The 17,759-nt window shown below is 37.7% G+C and overlaps 1 protein-coding gene across 4 annotated transcripts in view; it reads right to left on the reverse strand.

Annotated features, from left to right (window-relative positions):
• Positions 1-17,759, reverse strand: part of dnah6 (dynein axonemal heavy chain 6) — a 229,123-nt gene that overhangs the window by 128,634 nt on the left and 82,730 nt on the right. For all 4 annotated transcript variants that reach the window (XM_062974148.1, XM_062974146.1, XM_062974147.1 and 1 more), the window contains 5 exons: positions 16,902-17,033; positions 16,062-16,233; positions 6,810-6,956; positions 6,641-6,714; positions 2,606-2,760 (listed from right to left, as the gene is read on the reverse strand). In XM_062974148.1, the coding sequence (XP_062830218.1) occupies positions 2,606-2,760; positions 6,641-6,714; positions 6,810-6,956; positions 16,062-16,233; positions 16,902-17,033 (680 nt within the window). The remainder of the gene's footprint in view (positions 1-2,605; positions 2,761-6,640; positions 6,715-6,809; positions 6,957-16,061; positions 16,234-16,901; positions 17,034-17,759) is intronic.

Raw genomic sequence — 17,759 nt, forward strand, 5'->3', positions numbered from 1 at the left:
CATCTATCACTCTCCCAGGTTCTGAATGTCACGATACAGACTCCTCCTAAAGAGCCACACACAGTAAGTAAAGTTAACAAATGTTTATTAAATGACATTTTGAACTCAGAAACACTTAACTTCAGTGTTTCAACCAAAAGTAAATGTCTTTGCTCCAAGAAAAGGCAATAAGCAAGAACAGAAAAATAACCCGGATTATCTAGCTTGATAATCCAATTCAAATTCAACCAAAACGTTCACTGGAACTAGCGCCACGCTATGCTGTGGTGCAGAGGGTTAAAGAAGAGCAAAACGCTCTAATAATGAGTGCAAACGATACCATTGTCAAAAGCCAAACCAAGTTCAAAAGCCAAAGAGGAGCCAGAAACGCCAAGCTAGGAGTAAACGTTGCCGTCGTCAGGAGCCAGACCGGATTCAGGAGCTAGAGGAAGCCAGAAACGCCAAGCCAGAAACACCAAGCCGGAATCGCCAAACCAGGAGCAAACGCTGTCGTCGTCAGGAGCCAGACCGGATTCAGGAGCCAGAAGAAGCCAGAAACGTCAAGCCAGAAACGCCAAAGCAGGAACGCCAAAGCAGAAACGAACGCTGTCGTCAGGAGCCAAACTAGATTCAGGAGCCAGAGGAAGCCAGGAACGCCAAGCCAGAAACGGACGTTGTCGTCGTCAGAAATCAATCCGGATTCAGGAACACGAAGCTGTACAGCCAGGACCCAAGGATAACAGGCAGCGACAAAACAATGTCCCAAAACGACACCTTGCCTTCTGCAAGGGACCTTCACCTTCAACTCCACTTTTAACTTATACCTCAGAGTCCAATAATGATGAGGCCTCCGCCCTGTCATCATTATCCACAGCTGATCTTGATCTCATATGTGAACCTCGCCCATCAGCCCTCCAATCACTCCATCTTTGTTCAAGACTTAGATCTCCCCATGTCCCTGGTGTACCAGTAGTTTGCCAGTCTCCTAATGCACCCTCAGAAACTGGTGCTGCACACACATTTACTTGAGTTCAATCTGCAGCATCTTCCATTCCACTCCCAGACCCATCATCCCCAGAAAAACCCTCAAACGTTTCATCTTCCATGGGAGCAGTAAGTATATCCCGGGTCTTTTCTTTCCCTTTCCTCATCTGACTCTTGCTCCCGAGTTCACTTCTTAGTTCCTCTACTTTTTATTAACCCATCATCTTCCAGCATTGACTCCTCTTCACTAGAGAACCCTTCAAACATTTCATCCTCAGAGGGAGCCATAAGTATTTTCCGAATCCACTTTACTTGCTGTTCCTCATCAAACACCTGCTCAACATTACCCCTTTTCCTCCTACTAGCACTTTTACCAGTAGTACCAGAACTGCCCCTTGGCGCAACTACAACACTGAAACCCCAATCCCCTCATCTTCATATGGATGAACCACAACAGTTATGTGCTCCTTGATTCCTTGAGTAGAAGGATGTTTCAGGAGCCGTGCTACTCTGGCATGATGTCCTATGTTAGGTGCATGTGTTCTGTAACATTGCATTTATTTGAAAATAACAAATTTGACAAAATGAAGGCAACTCTTAAAAGCAGTTATGTCATTACATTCCCTATCAGATTCCTGGGGGGACGAGGATGGAAGGATGGGACACCTGTGCTCCAAAGTAGCTTCTCCTTTCATCTCTGCCTCTTAGTTTCTCTATCTGCCTACTCTGCATCATGGAAAAAGTCACAGATCTTAAAAACCATCTCTTGGCTAGGATCGTTAAGAGGAATCACTGTTCCATTCTCATGTTCTAGGGATTCTAGAAATGGTGTCTCAGCTACCACACTGGACAATTACTACTTTGGATATGCAAACCACTGTTATGGAATGTAAACATCAGTTGGTGTGTGTGTGAACAGGAAAATGCAAAGCACCAAGCTGATTGGTTGGGCTATATCCAGGGAGCTAACTGAGCCTGGGGATTTTGGCTACAGTTACAGTTTCTGCTGGAGCTCAGTTCCAGTTTGGAAAGGAGCTTAGCAAGATAATAGTTTTTGTTCCTGGGCTGCTGTTGGAAAAAGAAGACACTAAGGGACTATTTGAATCTCTCTTGAAAAGGATGTTGTGTGAGTCAATGCAACTGCTCATATGAATGTATGTATGTTACTCTGCATTTCAAAGAGTAAAAGTTCCTGTTATTTACTGATCATCTGTGTGGCATATCTTTTCTCTGGCAAGACAGCGTGTGGAGTGGTCAAGCGTGAACTACGCATTATTTTCATTTCATCACAACCACTTATTCTATGTCATTAATCTGCAATGGATATGGCTAGTACAAGTTGATGACATTCACAAGAAAATACGTGGTACTTTGGAGACAGAGGGATGCCTATTCCTCTTATCACATGAATCGGATCACTGCATGAAGTTTTAATGTGTGTCTGTGTGTGTGTGTGTGTGTGTTCATTTGTGGTGATAGCTACTATCAGATACTTACAAATGGAATTCTTTACAAAGGTGTGATTTAGAGTAAATATTTATAACTCATGCTAGACTAATCGTTTATTACTATATTATCAATATTTTAATTAACCAATAATTTATACTATCCATATTCCGTTCAAGGAAGGGAAATCATTTACCTTGAAACATGTTCAATGGCATCTTGGAAGAACACCAGCTTAACTTCCTTAGAGCTTACTATGTTGTAATCATCCAGATAATCTTGTAAAACCCCTTTAATCTTTTCCATGTCAGGTAGCTCTTCATAAAGTCGATCAGCTTTATCGACTCCAACCTAAAACACAATATTGAGAAAAAAAACCAAATATTGTTCCAAAAGGTTTCAGCAGAAAAATAAACTAGGTCATCTGTCGGAGGTGCTTTGAATGCAATTTTCCTGCTTCTTGGCAGTGGGTTGTGCTGGATGGCCCACAAGGTCTCTTCCAACTCTTATGAAACTGGACCATTTCACCAGTCCTGCTGAAAGATTTCTAGCATTTCCCCTCTACCCTCACCATTCACCTTTTCTTTTGCATTGTATCATTGTCTGTCTTGTTTTTATTGCGTATATTGTAGTCACTTAAGTTCACTTGGCTGTGGAATGGAATGAAAATATTTTAAAGAAATAAATAAAAAGAATATCCAGGGTGAGATGGATCCTTAATAATATTTTGTGCTTTTTTAAGGCAGCAGGAATTACACGGTTCTTCCAAAGAGGGGAGAGAGGGCAACCAATAATTCTCTGGCCAGTAGTAGTAATCCTCTGTAGCACCTTCCTATCTGCCACTGTAGTTACCAAACTATACACAATGCAATAAGTTAGAACATTCTCTTATAGCACAGCGGTAGAAAGTCACAAGCAGTTTTTCATTCAGTTGTTGGTTCCTTAAAAGTGTCAGTTAATACAATCTCTGCTGGCCCCTTTTAACCAACACTGCAGTATAAATTGCCCAGTATAAATGTCCCTTAACAATAGCACCTAGGAAAACTGGCTACTCACTCCACTCAATCTCCATTTATAACTAAAGGCTACATTTCTGATATATTCCTCTGTAATCTACTATAAGATCCTTAGTCTTACTGATGTTAAGAACAAAATTATTGTCCCTGAAACACAAGAGCAGCCAAACCAGACTCATCCCCTTCAGAGATAAGCCCCACCACTGTTGTGTCATCTGCAAATTTAACAATGATATTACTATGGTAAACGGGGGTACAATCACATGTATAAATGGTATAAAGTAGAGGACTCAACACACAGTCCTGTGGCGTACCAGTGTTGAGAATAAGTGCTGAAAAGATATGATGACCTAATCGAATGCTCTGGGAATGTCCAGACAAGAAGTCCATAGTCCAAAAACAGATTGAATATGAAAGTCCAAGATTCATAAGTTTAGACCCCAGTCTATGTGGATGGATTGTGTTAAGCATCCTCTGTAGATGTTATTTTTATTTGCAAACTGATGTCTATTAAATGTATATGGAAATCAAGAAATAATATGCCTACAAACCAGTTTTTCAAGGCACTTCATGATGATGGAAGTGAGTACCACTGGTCCATAGCCTCAAAAATTATCAATAAGGAACTTATTTGGCAATGGAACAATAAAGAAAGTCTTCAAACAAGATGGAATAATAGAATGAGACAAGAACTGATTAAAAGTCACAGTAAAAACATCAGTAAACTGATCAGCACAGTCTTTAAGCACCAGACCAGAAATGCCATCAGTTCTAGAAGCCTTTCTAGGATTCACAGCTCTTAAGTCAGCTACAGTACACTAACTATAGAATGTGAGGAAACAAAGTTCACAAAAATCATTTTATTTGATCTCTTCCCCCCTCTGTCTCATACATACACATACACAGATACAAGGCACAACCACTCATATATTCAAAGTTGTTTGCTTATTAAAATTGTTTACTATCTAAGACACCCACTTCAAGTTCTATTCCTTCAAAACATTCAAAATGGTAAAAATCCTAGAAGATGTGCCTTGTTTCTAGTCAGAAATCATGTATAACACTGACAACTGCCTTCTAAATAGATATCCTTATAAGATTTATTGAGGCATCGTTTTTTCAATTACTGACTGAATGGTAACTATTACTTATTATATAATACAATGATTTATTTTACTAAGGTGAGCAAAACCTTTGATACTGAGCAGTTTTCCTTTGTCAGGCATAACTTGGGCAGAACATATTTTAAAGAACACAAGTCCTATCTTGCAAACAGATTTACCAAGGCTTATCTATTAAGAAGCCTTGAAGATTGCTCTAGGAAATATCTGAATGCAAGGGAGCAGGAAAAACCCATCAATGTGTTTATCCTGTATGCTTGTGCCATGCCATCTGCTGACCAGCTGTTGGCTTTCTGTTTTATTTAATTTGTAAGCTCTGAATTTGAATCAGAACATATTCCTGAATATGACAGTTCCTTAAAATCTGACACTCAAATTTAAGAATGGTCATTTTCCTCAATAAAGGTATCAACATCCATGGAAATCAAGAATGTTGTGACATTTTTCCAGGCTGGGTTAGTTGCCTCAACTTCTTATCGCAGACAATCTAACTCAGAAGCTCAATCTAACTCAGAGGCTCTAGAAGTGAAGCTAGTTATGTTGGCCAGCTACAAAATTTGCTACAGAGCCTGACAGAGGAAACAGATTTGTTTAATAAATTTCTTAGGTCAGACTAGACCTACATTCAGCTGATATCAGTGCTCTCAATACTGCTCATATTCACACTTTATTTACAACTGTTAATCAAGGTCTTCCACATCTTTGGAGAATTCAAGATTTCTATTAACAAAAGAGAGGGTGCCTCAATGTTAAACAGGGAAGAGTGTCATTTATTGAGGACCAATGAAATGGCCTGTAATTCATAAAATCAACTTGTTAGTCTTCAAGGTGAAAAGAGACTGTTGTTGTGAAAGCCATATCCACTGTCTTTCTTAAAGGAAATTAATACCAATATAATTCTTGATGTTTTAGGGACTCTATTAGATTTAGTGCATGACTGTTTCAAATATTTTAGAAAAATAATTTCAGTTGTCACTGAGGAAATCTTTTACTTCAGATATTTTTGATTTCAGTGAAATGCACGATTTTCTATACACTTTGATGATTCTTTTCACGTCCCTTTGTTTTTCAGCTTTCCTACTCTGCCAAATGTGAATTCCTGAACAAAGGGGGGGGGGACATAATCATTGGCTCCATCTACACTGATCATTTAATGCAGTTTCTAACCAGTACTGAAGAAAGTGCTTTGGTTGTGCTGATAATTACACAAGAAAACCCTGCAACCATTTTGAGACCAGAATGGTGATTTGATTACACAAACCACAGAGCACTGATATGCATTAAGGGTTTTCTTTCACACACTTTTGTGGGAGTTTGTTTGGTTGACACAGTCTAGCTTCAAATCGCATTAAATGGTCATTGTAGATGGGCCCACTGCATATTTCAAAACGAAATAATCTTTTATGTCAGTATCAGTACCGTTTCAAAAAAGAGGCCAATATAGGAGGAAGAAAGGGACATCATTCCTTTAACTAGCAATTGTGTGATTTAAAAGAGAGGTATAGGTACGAAGGACTTCATCTTGAATCTGATGGAGAGTTATACTTCTCTATTTTCCATGTTGCAGTCCCAATATGGGTCAATGTAATTACATCTGAAACATTATTTATTATATTAATATTCGACTTCTTCTGCAGAAACTCAGAACTTTAGTCCTGAGAGTATCGGGCTTCTGCTTGATAAAGGAGAGCAGAACTTGAGGGAAAAAAGGGTAGATTTGATTTTTAAAAGCTTTTTTGGTGCTGAAGCCTCTTTCCTGTCCATGTAATAAAATCCCATTGTTATATTTGTAGCCAAAAATAAGTTATTAGAGGATTTTTAATACTGTAAGAGAACTATTTTTTAATCTTAGCAGTAAGAGCCAAACTAACTACAGCCATATCAAAGCTACTGCTAACTGTGATGTTTTTATTTCCTCAACTCAAATGTTATGAATTTAAAGCTAAATAGTTTTATTTAAACTATGGAATTTAGTTGCCTTTAAAGTCATGTTGCATATTTTATCTTCGTATCTCAGGATTACAAACTGGATTCCATAAAATTAAATCATATAAGCACCTTTCTATCCAAGTTAGTATGAGACCAAATACTCACCTTAATGTAGTCCCCAAACAATATCGGTTTCTGCACAAATGAATCTGGGTCAACTGAAACACCAAAATGTTTGCCTAAATATTAAAATAAATTGAAAGGTTATTTAATTGTATATATACAGCACTTGCATTATAACTGTAATGTATACTAGTAATGTAAGAATCCTTACTGGCCATGTCAGATATCATTGAATAAAAATATTGTTTATCTTCATTACAGATGAGTCGATCGTGAAAAACCCTTTGGCACTCATGGCAGAATAGCTTGAATACTTGTATTTGTTCCCGAACTGACACAGGATCACATTGCAATATACCTGTGTAGAAATATACATTAAAGAGGCTTTCTTTTAGAAAATATACTCATTTCAAAACAAATCAAAACACTTGAAAATAATTGAAAATTTAATTTGAAATATTTCTAACTGCCAAATATATATAATACAAAATATATTGTATTACATATAAAATAATTAAAATACATTAGTAAACAATAGGAACGGAACCCAGGAAGAAACCACTACAAGTAACCTTCCCTATAACATGTCACTTATAGCATAACATGGCCATCAACTTACTTATTTTTGCAAAGTAATGTATTGACTGACACCCAGCATGGTGTGTTGATGTGAGTGCTGGACTATGATTCTGGAGACAAAGGTTTGAATCCCTGCTGAGCCACAGAAATGCACTTGAAATCAAAATTTAGAGATCTAAGGACCATGGATACTGAGAGTCCATGCCCGGTGAGCCCAGCTAACTGGATGAAGTAAGACTCACCAGTGCTGAAGACAAGGATAGAGACTTTATTTTCAATCTGCAGAAGGGATGCAATGTACTGTACAGCAAAGGATGCCAAAATGTGCATGCATAGCCCATATTGGAACATGTAACCGTTTTTATAAAGTAAAAAACTCATTCACTAACATTGTCTCCGTTTAATTCTCCCTCCTGTCAGTGATTGGCTGAGCGCAGAGGCTGGCCAGCTGTCCCCCTCACTCCTGATTGGTCAGGAGATGGGACTAAGCCAGCTTGCCTCCTGGTTGGTGCAGGCTCTGATGACGCGATCGGGGATCCCCTCGTGTCATTTTGGCCTCCAGTGAAGAAAAGTATGACTCCTAAAGGAGGCGAACTTTGATAGAGGCTGAAATGTATTGGGCATTTTTAAATAAACAAGAAATGAACAAGTGTCCATCTATCAGCACTTGGAACACTGCCCCCCTTTTTGCTTTTGCTTGTAAATTCTCCTCTTTGACCTGAAGCAAGTCACACACTCTCAGCCTCAAGATGGCAAAGGCAAAGTCCACTTCTGAATAAATCTTGCCAAGAAATTCACTTCTCTGTCTGCACAGAGAATGGATAAGAGGATAAAGATATACCCTAGTTAACATAATAGACAGATTTCTGGGCATTAACTCTTCAACAGCAAGTTTGTAACCAAAGACAGAAATACCATGGAAAGAATAGGGATTCGTCTCTACACCACAGAATAAAATAAAATATTTTTAGTATTTTTTTTTAAAGAAAGCTAACATGTTTTAGCAAGACTTTTATGGGATACCAGCAATACACACATGGGACCAAGTCAGGGAAGCCTTGCATACATTTTGATCCTTCAAAAGACCATTTGACCACTTCTTCCAAAATGCATCCAGGAATTACTTTTTCTTTTTCTGGTCTTCACTCTTCTAACAATTTCTATTTGGGTTGCCAGACGTATAGATCTGTACTTGAGGAGAGCTAGTGAAATAAAAATCTTTTCTTTCTCTGTTTTGCTGCTCACATTGGCTCAGTAAGAGATTCTGAAGGCTGTTGTTTATCTTTTCTTTTGGAGGCAGGCCCATACAGCTACAGCAGAATTGGCTAAAGTTCAGTAGAATCCCATCCTCTCCCAGGTCATGCATTACTGTAACCTGGCACTGAAAGTCTGTGTTTCCCCAGCTCCATTTCACTATCTTCCCAATGCTGATGCTGCTAAAAAATTTCCAGCTGAACAGAAGACATGGAAGAAAAGAAAACTGGGTAGCTGTAAAACGAATATATTAAAAGGCGCTTCATCATAGGTTTTTAAATTGAGGTTGGCCTGTGCTTATTCATGTATGCAGTGCAGACAATGTCAGCTATAAACATTTTCGCTAAATTAATAAATATCAAAATGATTTAAATGTTTTTATATTAAATGTTGCATTTGAAATCTGTATTGATCCCAAATTTAGAAATAAATGACAAGCACTAACAGAACTACAAAACGTATATTAAGCAGAAGTTGTAAGGGTATCTTATTATACATGCCTGTTGCAATCCCAGTCTAACACAGAATCATCAAATATTGTCTTTGTGCTACATAACTGAGGTGGTTGGAATATAAATAGAGATGAAGATATAAAACATCAGATGACATTTTGTTCCTTCAATTTAATATCCTGTCTTCAACAGTACAAAAACTAAAGAGACTCATATGCATATTTACCAAACCAGTTGCATAATGTTGAGTGGACTCTATAGAGCAATCAGTTTATGCTGTGAAGCATGAGATTTGATTTCCTTTGCTCACTTAAAATGGATAGCTAGACTAGTAGTAAAATTGTGCTACTTTGGTAATGCATTTCGGCTGACAATTGCAGCAACTAAGAATAGCAAAGGTTGGTCACAAACCAAATACTACTGTAGTATTATTTTATGCTATGCTGGCCTTCCATTCCTTTAGAGATCCATACTTCATTTATTAAAGAACATTGTGCAAAATAAAAACAAAGGGTTCATTTGAAAAAGAGATGTTGCTGCTCTTCTTCACAGGCAATTGTTAGTCATAGCAATCTCATGCTCAGTCACTATAGAATGGAAATAAATGGGATGAAATCACTGTGATTGTTATTTGTTGTCATCAAACTGACTTTGACTTATGGGTGACCCTGTAAATGAAAAACTTCCAAGTCACCATATCAACAGTCCTGTGCAGGCCTTGCAAACTCATTGTCACCATCATAGGCTATCACTCATGACCGAGTATGATTGTTTTCCAGGGGTATAGTCTTGGCGGTGCGCCCATAAATGACTACAGAGACCTATTTTGGATTAACATGTTCTTCTGCAGTGAGGACATACATTTCCAGATGGAAAAGTTTGCTTGATGCGCCTTCCTCTTGACACATTTCGCCTTCTATTCATGCCTCCTCAAAATCCATAGCACTGTTGGTAACAGCTGACCTCCAGTCAGGATGCTTGAGGGCCAGGGCTTTCAAGTTGTCAATGTGTATTCCACATTTTTTAAGGTTAGTTTGAAGCTCATCTTTAAATTTATTTGCTGTCCACCAACATTCCATTTTCCATTATTGTGCTGATAGTAAAGTAGCTGCTTTGGAAAACAGTGATCGGGCAATCGGACAACATGGCCAGTTGATGGCAGAGAATTATTGCTTCGATGCTGGTGGTTCTTGCTTCAATTCTGACATTCATCTGTCAATCTTCCCAAGAGAACTGCTGCATTTTTTAAGGTAATGCTAACCTGATGGTTAGCATTACCATGCTGAAATCTTTAAAGAGGGCGGGCCTGAGCTGACATAACTCCACCAGCTCATTGAAAAAGTGTGGATGATCCCAGCAGACTTCAAGGACACCATTATCATTACCCTTTTCAAAAAGAGAAATAGCAGACGACGGAAACTATTGAGGTATTTGTTGAGGCTTGTGAAACCTCCAAGCATGAGGACTGGGATTTTCTGTTTGAGTCTGGTGTTTCTGTGTGGGAAAGTGAACGTGTTTTTCGAGACAAGGGAATGTTTTGGGTAGGTATGTTGTTGGGGAAACAGGAAATGATTCTCATGAGAATTATCCAGAGAATGTGGAGGAGACGGGAGAGTTACAAATAACCCAATGTTTACAGCTCAGAAGGGATAGTGTGAAACAGAGACAAATTTGGAGTTCCCAGAGACTGAAAGATAAACAAAGGGAACCCAGGTGTGAGAATGGATGATGTCATGGGTAAGAGGGAGTATTCTTAAGGAATTGGAGTCAATGTTCAGTGGGGAGATCGTTGGATTTTCACGTGTCAAGTTGCCTATCTTGGGAGCTCCAAGTTAGGACTGTTCTTGGGTCTGTATCTTGTTTTCCTGTTTAAGTTCCATGCCTCCTGTTTGGATTACAAATCTTGTTTCAAATTTCAAATGGAACAACGCTTGGATTAGTTTTTTGCTTTTTCCTTTGGTGATTTTTGGAATTCATATTCAGAGTTGGTCATTGTTTTTTGTTAAACTCCCGGAAATCTAGTTCATGGATAAAATTTTGAAACTTCTTTTGCATACTGGGTTTTGCTGGTAGTTTAGTGAATGTTTAGTCTGCTTATTTTTGAACACTATTTTGAAACTGTTTTTTATATTAGATACTCTTGTCTTAATAAACTTATTATTGTTGTTGATCTGTGTGGTGTTTGGGTGAAAAAGGGATTAGGCAGGCAGCTGGGCTGCAACAGTATTTCCCTTTTAACCTCTGCCAGAAATATCCTTGAAAGATTCCTCGCAAAATGCCTTCAATCTATTTCAGAAGGCATCCTTCCTGAATCCCAGAGAGGCTTTCACCTCTCATGAGGAACAGTGGATATGATCATCACTGCATGACAGGACCAAGAAAAATGCAAGGAACAAAAACAACTTCTATACATGGCATTTATTGGCCTTTGACACAGTGAATTGCAATGTGCTCTGTACCATCCTCCTAAAAATTTGATGCCTTGATACATCCTGTGGCTCCTCCATGATGATACGATAGCAATAGTCTTGAACACCAATGGCTCCCAAAGTGAGCCATTTAAGGTGGGATCAGGTGCCAAAAAGGGATGTGTTATTGCTCCAACTTTATTTTCCACCTTCATAGCAATGATTATGCAGCTTGTTGATGAGAAGCTTCCCACCTGTGTGGAAATCACCTATCAGACTATGGCAAACTCGTTAACCTCAGCAAGCTGAGAGCTATAAGGTCACAACAACTTCTGTTACAGAACTCCAATATGGTGATAATAATGTAGTCTGTGCTCATTCAGAGGAAGACCTACAAGCCACTTTAAACACCTGGATTACAAAAATAGAGGATTTGGCAAATTAGCAGGATTTAAGATAAACAAACAAAAATCAAATACATTGACAAAGAATATTACAAAGAAGAACCAAGAAAAACTTCAAGAAATATCTGACATAAAGGTGACATTGAAACTTAAATGTCTCGGCATCATGTTATTGGCGAAAAATGCCCAATTATTGAAAAACAATTACCAAGAAAAATGGAAGGAAATCCAAAAAGATGAATAGGATGAATAGCGGTGATCAAAATGAACGTATTGCCTAAATTACTATACCTTTTTCAAAACTTACCGATTATCAGAAATCAAAAAATTTTCAATGAGTGGAACAAAGAAATAGCAAAATTTATATGGAAAAACAAAAAACAGAGGATTAAATATATTGTGATGACAGATTCTAAGAATAGAGGTGGATTTGGCCTACCGAACTTGAGATTGTATTATGAAGCTTGTGCCCTAAAATGGGTCAAAGAATGGGTTAATTTAACAGATGAAAATATATTGACACTAGAAGGGTTTGATTTACGCAGAGGTTGGCATGCCTACCTCTGGTATGAGAAAAGGCTAGTAGAAATTTTTTTTTGGAAATCACTTTATTAGAGCCTCATTGATATAAATTTGGGAGAAATATAAAAGAAATTGGTATAATAAAACACCATTGTGGGTATCACCATTGGAGGCAAATCAAAGACATATTTTGGGTTGGAAAAATTGGCCGAGATATAAAGATGTATTAAAGAAATCTAATGGAATGTACAAATTAAAAACTTTGGAGGAACTAAAAATCAAATTCAAAAACATATCTTGGTTCCAATATGCAAAAATTAATGAACAGTTTATAAAAGACAAACAAAAGGGATTCTGTGAAGAGGGAGGAACATGGGACAAATTATTACAAATCAAGCGGAAGGAAATATCGAAGATTTACAATGTCCTACTGGAATGGTCTACCGAATCTGAGTCTGTGAAACAATGTATGGTTAATTGGGCAAGGAATATTGGCCGACCAATAAGTTTTGAAGAATGGGAACTAATATGGAATAAAAAATTAAAATATACGTATGCCTGGGACCTAAAAGAGAACTGGTTAAAAATCTTTCACAGGTGGTATATGACTCTAAAAAAAATTAGCCTTGATGTATAAAAATCACCAAAATAATTGTTGGAAATGTAAAACACATGAAGGGTCCTTTTACCACCTATGGTGGACATACGAAAAGATACAAAAATTTTGGAGAATGATCCACAAAGAGACACAAAAAAATTGAATAAAAAATTATCCATGAAACCTGAATTATACTTGTTAGAAATTATAGACACTACGTTAGAACTGGACATAAATGATGATAAACTTCTTACATATATCTCAACAGCGGCAAGAATAACTAGCAAAAAAATGGAAAACAGAGCAGATCCCGCAGATTGACCACTGGTTCGAGAAATTGGAGGAAATAAAGAACATGGATAAATTGACTGTATACATGAAAGAAATTAGAGGTAAACCGATCAAGAAGACAAACTGGGAAAAAGTAGAAATGTATATTAATAAATAAATGGGAAAAATGAACCAGGACATTAAAAGAAATGTAAATTTAAAAATGTTGTACTGAAAAGGGAGAGAATGGAAGTTTCAAACAACCCCCCCTTTTCCCCCTTTTCTTTCCTTCCCTATTTTCCCTTTTGTTTCTATCCCTCAAACCATACCCCCTTACCCTTCCCAAACCTGCCCTATATTCCTCCACTGTTACCCCTTATTGGTAAACCTTGTTTTTAAAATGCTTTTGTATGTTATACACTTACCCTTCGCAGTGTGTACAAAAAAGACCTTGGAGTCCTTGTGGACAACAAGTTAAACATGAGCCAACAATGTGATGCGGCAGCTAAAAAAAGCCAACAGATTCTGGCCTGCATAAATAGGGGTAAAGCGTCTAGATCCAGGGAAGTCATGCTCCCCCTCTATTCTGCCTTGGTCAGACCACACCTGGAATACTGGGCACCACAGTTGAAGGGAGATGTTGACAAGCTGGAAAGCGTCCAGAGGAGGGCGACTAAAATGATTAATAGTCTGGAGAACAAGCCCTATGAGGAGCAGCTTAAAGAGCTGGGCATGTTTAGCCTGCAGAAGAGAAGGCTGAGTGGAGACATGATAGCCATGTACAAATACGTGAGAGGAAGTCATAGGGAGGAGGGAGCAAGTTTGTTTGCTGCTGTCCTGCATACTAGGATGCGGAACAATGGCTTCAAACTACAGGAAAGGAGATTCCACCTGAACATCAGGAAGAACTTCCTCACTGTGAGGGCTGTTCGACAGTGGAACTCTCTGCCCCAGAATGTGGTTAAGGCTCCTTCTTTGGAGGCTTTTAAGCAGAGGCTGGATGGCCATATGTTGGGGGTGCTTTGAATGCAATTTCCTGCTTCTTAGCGGGGGGTTGGACTGGATGGCCCATGAGGTCTCTTCCAATTCTACTATTCTATTATTCTAAAAAAAAACACCTTTGCAGAAGCACATGAAAAGCTTGGCCTCTCAACTTAACATTGAGAAAACCAAAGTGCTCAACTAGCAGGCACAAACCAATATCTCTGCAATGCCAGAAATAAAGCTCAATGGTGTAACTTTAAAAAACGTTTACCATTTCTGCTACATAGGCAGCCACCTCTCCACAAAAGCCAACTTCAATGGCAAAATACAATGTCATCTAAACTCTGTGGGTGCAGCATTTTTTCAAATGAATCAGAGTGTTTGAGGATCAGTACATTTGTAGGGATACCAAACTACTTGTTTATACTGCTATTGTCTCTCCAACTCTGTTGTACACCTGCAAAACATGGACTGTGTACAAACATCACTCTCAACTTCTGGAACAATTCTATTAGCGTTGCCTTGCAAACTCAAACCTATTGTGTTAGTTGAATATTATGGTCTATACTTCTTTTCTGATTTCACCAGACATGTTATTTGATTTCATTGTTTTTCAAATCTCTCTCTCTCTCTCTCTGATATCAAATGGGTACCAAATTCTGTTTTGTCTCTTTCATTTCACTTTTCTAACATTGTTGGTTCATCTTCAAATAGTTCTTTCTTGAATAAATCCGCTGTCCTTTAATTTTTTAATATAGTTCTTATTTGTTATTGTTTGCATTATCTTTTTATTTCTGCTTTCTCATGTAATGTATCCATCGCTGTTCATAGGTTTAAATTTTCTTTTGATTTCTCAGATCTTGTAGGACAGGTCTCTCGTTCTTCCATTCTTCCTTCCTTTTGCCATCTTCTATTCCTCTAAATTGATTATTGAAGTAATTCTCTCTGTCCCTGTACACATCACTGAACAGCTGCATTCGGGGTTCTGAGCCTTTTTCTGTCATCTTTTATTTTGTCATTCTATGAAATTTCTCTCTGCCCTCCTTCCCCATGGCCGTGCATATTGTTTCTTTCCATTTCTACCTGACGGTGTTCATCATATTAACAGTGAAACCATTATTAAAGGCTATTTCTATTGATGAAAACAGCAGGGAACAAAAATCTTCTCAGAGCACACCTGCTGCCTGGGTATCATCAGTTCAGTGTACCCCATCCATTGCTGCCTGCTGGAACTTCACCTGCTGACTGGTAGCCCTCATTGAAACACAGACAAAATTAAAGCAAGGTATTGTGATGTTCTCAAATCCTGCAGATAGATCTCTTACTGCCATCTTCTGGTTTGACATTTTGCTATAATTCATCCCATTCCCTGCTGCAATACTCTTAAATGAATCCTACATGGGGTTGCATCCTTGGATTAACTGTGATTAAGGAGTAGGTCTAAATAACTGAATTAATGTTTATATTGATGTTTATCTTTTGTTGATGGTAAACCTGAATAACTATAATTTGTACTGAGAACTCCAATGTAGTCTCTAGCTTCCAGGTAGGGCTTGAACTAGAACTAAAATAAACAAAGAATAATTCAAAGAAACTGAAACCAGCCCTGAATAGGACCAGAAGGTTACAATAACTCAAAAAAGAAACTTATGGACTATCTGTGATATTGAAGCTGCCATTTATTTCTTCCTCACTTTCAAAATAATTACCCACACATATCAAATGTATTTTTCCTGATTTCTTAACCCACTTTTTCTTTACTTTAAACTTATGCTAAAACAAAAAATATATACTGTGTAGTACTTCTTCATACCAGCTTTCAATAAGCTCACATTGGTATGCAGACAATGCACTGGTGTATAAAACATGAAATACTGAAATCAGTAACTGCATAATGGCTAGTGAAAAACTATTACCAAAAGAAATTACGTATTGAAAATGTGAGCACAAATCTGGAACACAAAATGTGCCATACAGAAAATGTACGCCTACCTTGCACACATTTTGACAAATCCCGTAAATTAAACACATAATGGGATTTTGCTGGTGTTGGGAGAAGATCAATGCTCATTCTTTGGTATATTTCAACAGCAGCATCTACTATGCTTTTCGCGGTCTGCTTTACTGCTTGAGAAAACTCCATCAAAAACCCTTTTAAAATAGCCTGGACCAATGAAAAAGTCACAAATTATATTTAAACATAAAGATAAATTTAAATTTATTTTTATCTCTTTTCTTCACCAAAGTCAGGACCTATACTATCTAAAGCCAAGATGTAGAACAAACTATTTTTGTATAAGGCATTGAGTCAATTTATTTTACTGTGTGCATGTGACAACCATAGGATATATTCAGAAAGTTATCGCCAAGCACCTGAAAGCCTCTAGTAACTCTTTTAACAATATCAAAGACCTAAGTAAATCTGAATATAAGGCAGTCATGCCTAGCTCAGTGTTCCATTATGTAGCCAAATCTAAAATTATACAAGCAATATACTTCTAAAGAATAAATGCTATCTAGTGGGATACAGATTGCATGATATAATGTGGGTTACAGCCTATATACATGTTGATTAATTCAGCAGTAGACAAGTGGAACATGTTTTGAAAAATAACCATTGTCTTATCATTCAACAATAGATAATTAATCACCAAGTCTTTATAGAGATGTATAAAATTGCACTGAAACTGATTGAGAACATTTGCTGCCAATCTTCAACAGTGTAAAGGCATATCAAAAACTTTCAATGGTTCAGAAAGTGACATGTGCTACTAAGAATCTAAGTCACAATAAAGTGTAAGAATAATCTATTTCTTGTCCCTTACTACTGACCTGAAAAATTTGTTTAAGGCTATGCTCAGAGGGTGTCGGAAGACACAGCATGGCAAAGTGTCTTATGAAACGTGGTGTAACTGGATTACGTCCACCACCTGGAGGTGCACAGGCTGAACAAATAGTTACATCCTAAGGGGAAAAGATCACAGAAAATTTGTGTCAGAACATAATATTCAGCCATTGCTTTAAGCCTGTAAAATCTTGTTCTTACATTTAAACCTTTGGATTTTTAACAACCTCCACAAATTTAACATAACTGATTCTCTATTCATAGTTTTAATTTATAATTGAAGTGCAATTACAAAACCACATACCTCATAAAAATTAAGATAGCTCAAATAAGGATAAAAATATCTGCACTGTCTTGCGGGTTTCTTATTCTATATAATCTAAAGTCCTCAGGTGGAAGACAATCCCCATGAGGCATGGAATGTACATAGGCAATTCTGTGATTACATGGGAGTAGGATTGCCCTTATGTAAACTGGAAAGGGTTCCTGTACTTTAGTCTTTTCATAAATGAGACACTGGTCTTTTTGGCAATCCTTGGTATCTGTAGATTTCAAATGAGTTGATTCTCTTCACGTCAACTTTCCTCCCCTTCTTATACAGACAGACTGACGTACAAACATCTGACTTACATACAACTCCCAGTTACAAATGGGAGGGAGGGGCTAGGTAAACACAGGAGCTGGTACACTAGCCAGTAGCACATGGCAAGCATTTGGCAGTACAGTAGAGTCTCACTTATCCAATATAAATGGGCCGGCAGAACATTGGATAAGCGAGTATGTTGGATAATGAGGGATTAAGGAAAAGCCTATTAAACATCAAATTAGGTTATGATTTTACAAAT

This window comes from Anolis carolinensis, chromosome 2, assembly GCF_035594765.1.
Source record: "Anolis carolinensis isolate JA03-04 chromosome 2, rAnoCar3.1.pri, whole genome shotgun sequence".
NCBI classification, from domain to species: domain Eukaryota; kingdom Metazoa; phylum Chordata; class Lepidosauria; order Squamata; family Dactyloidae; genus Anolis; species Anolis carolinensis.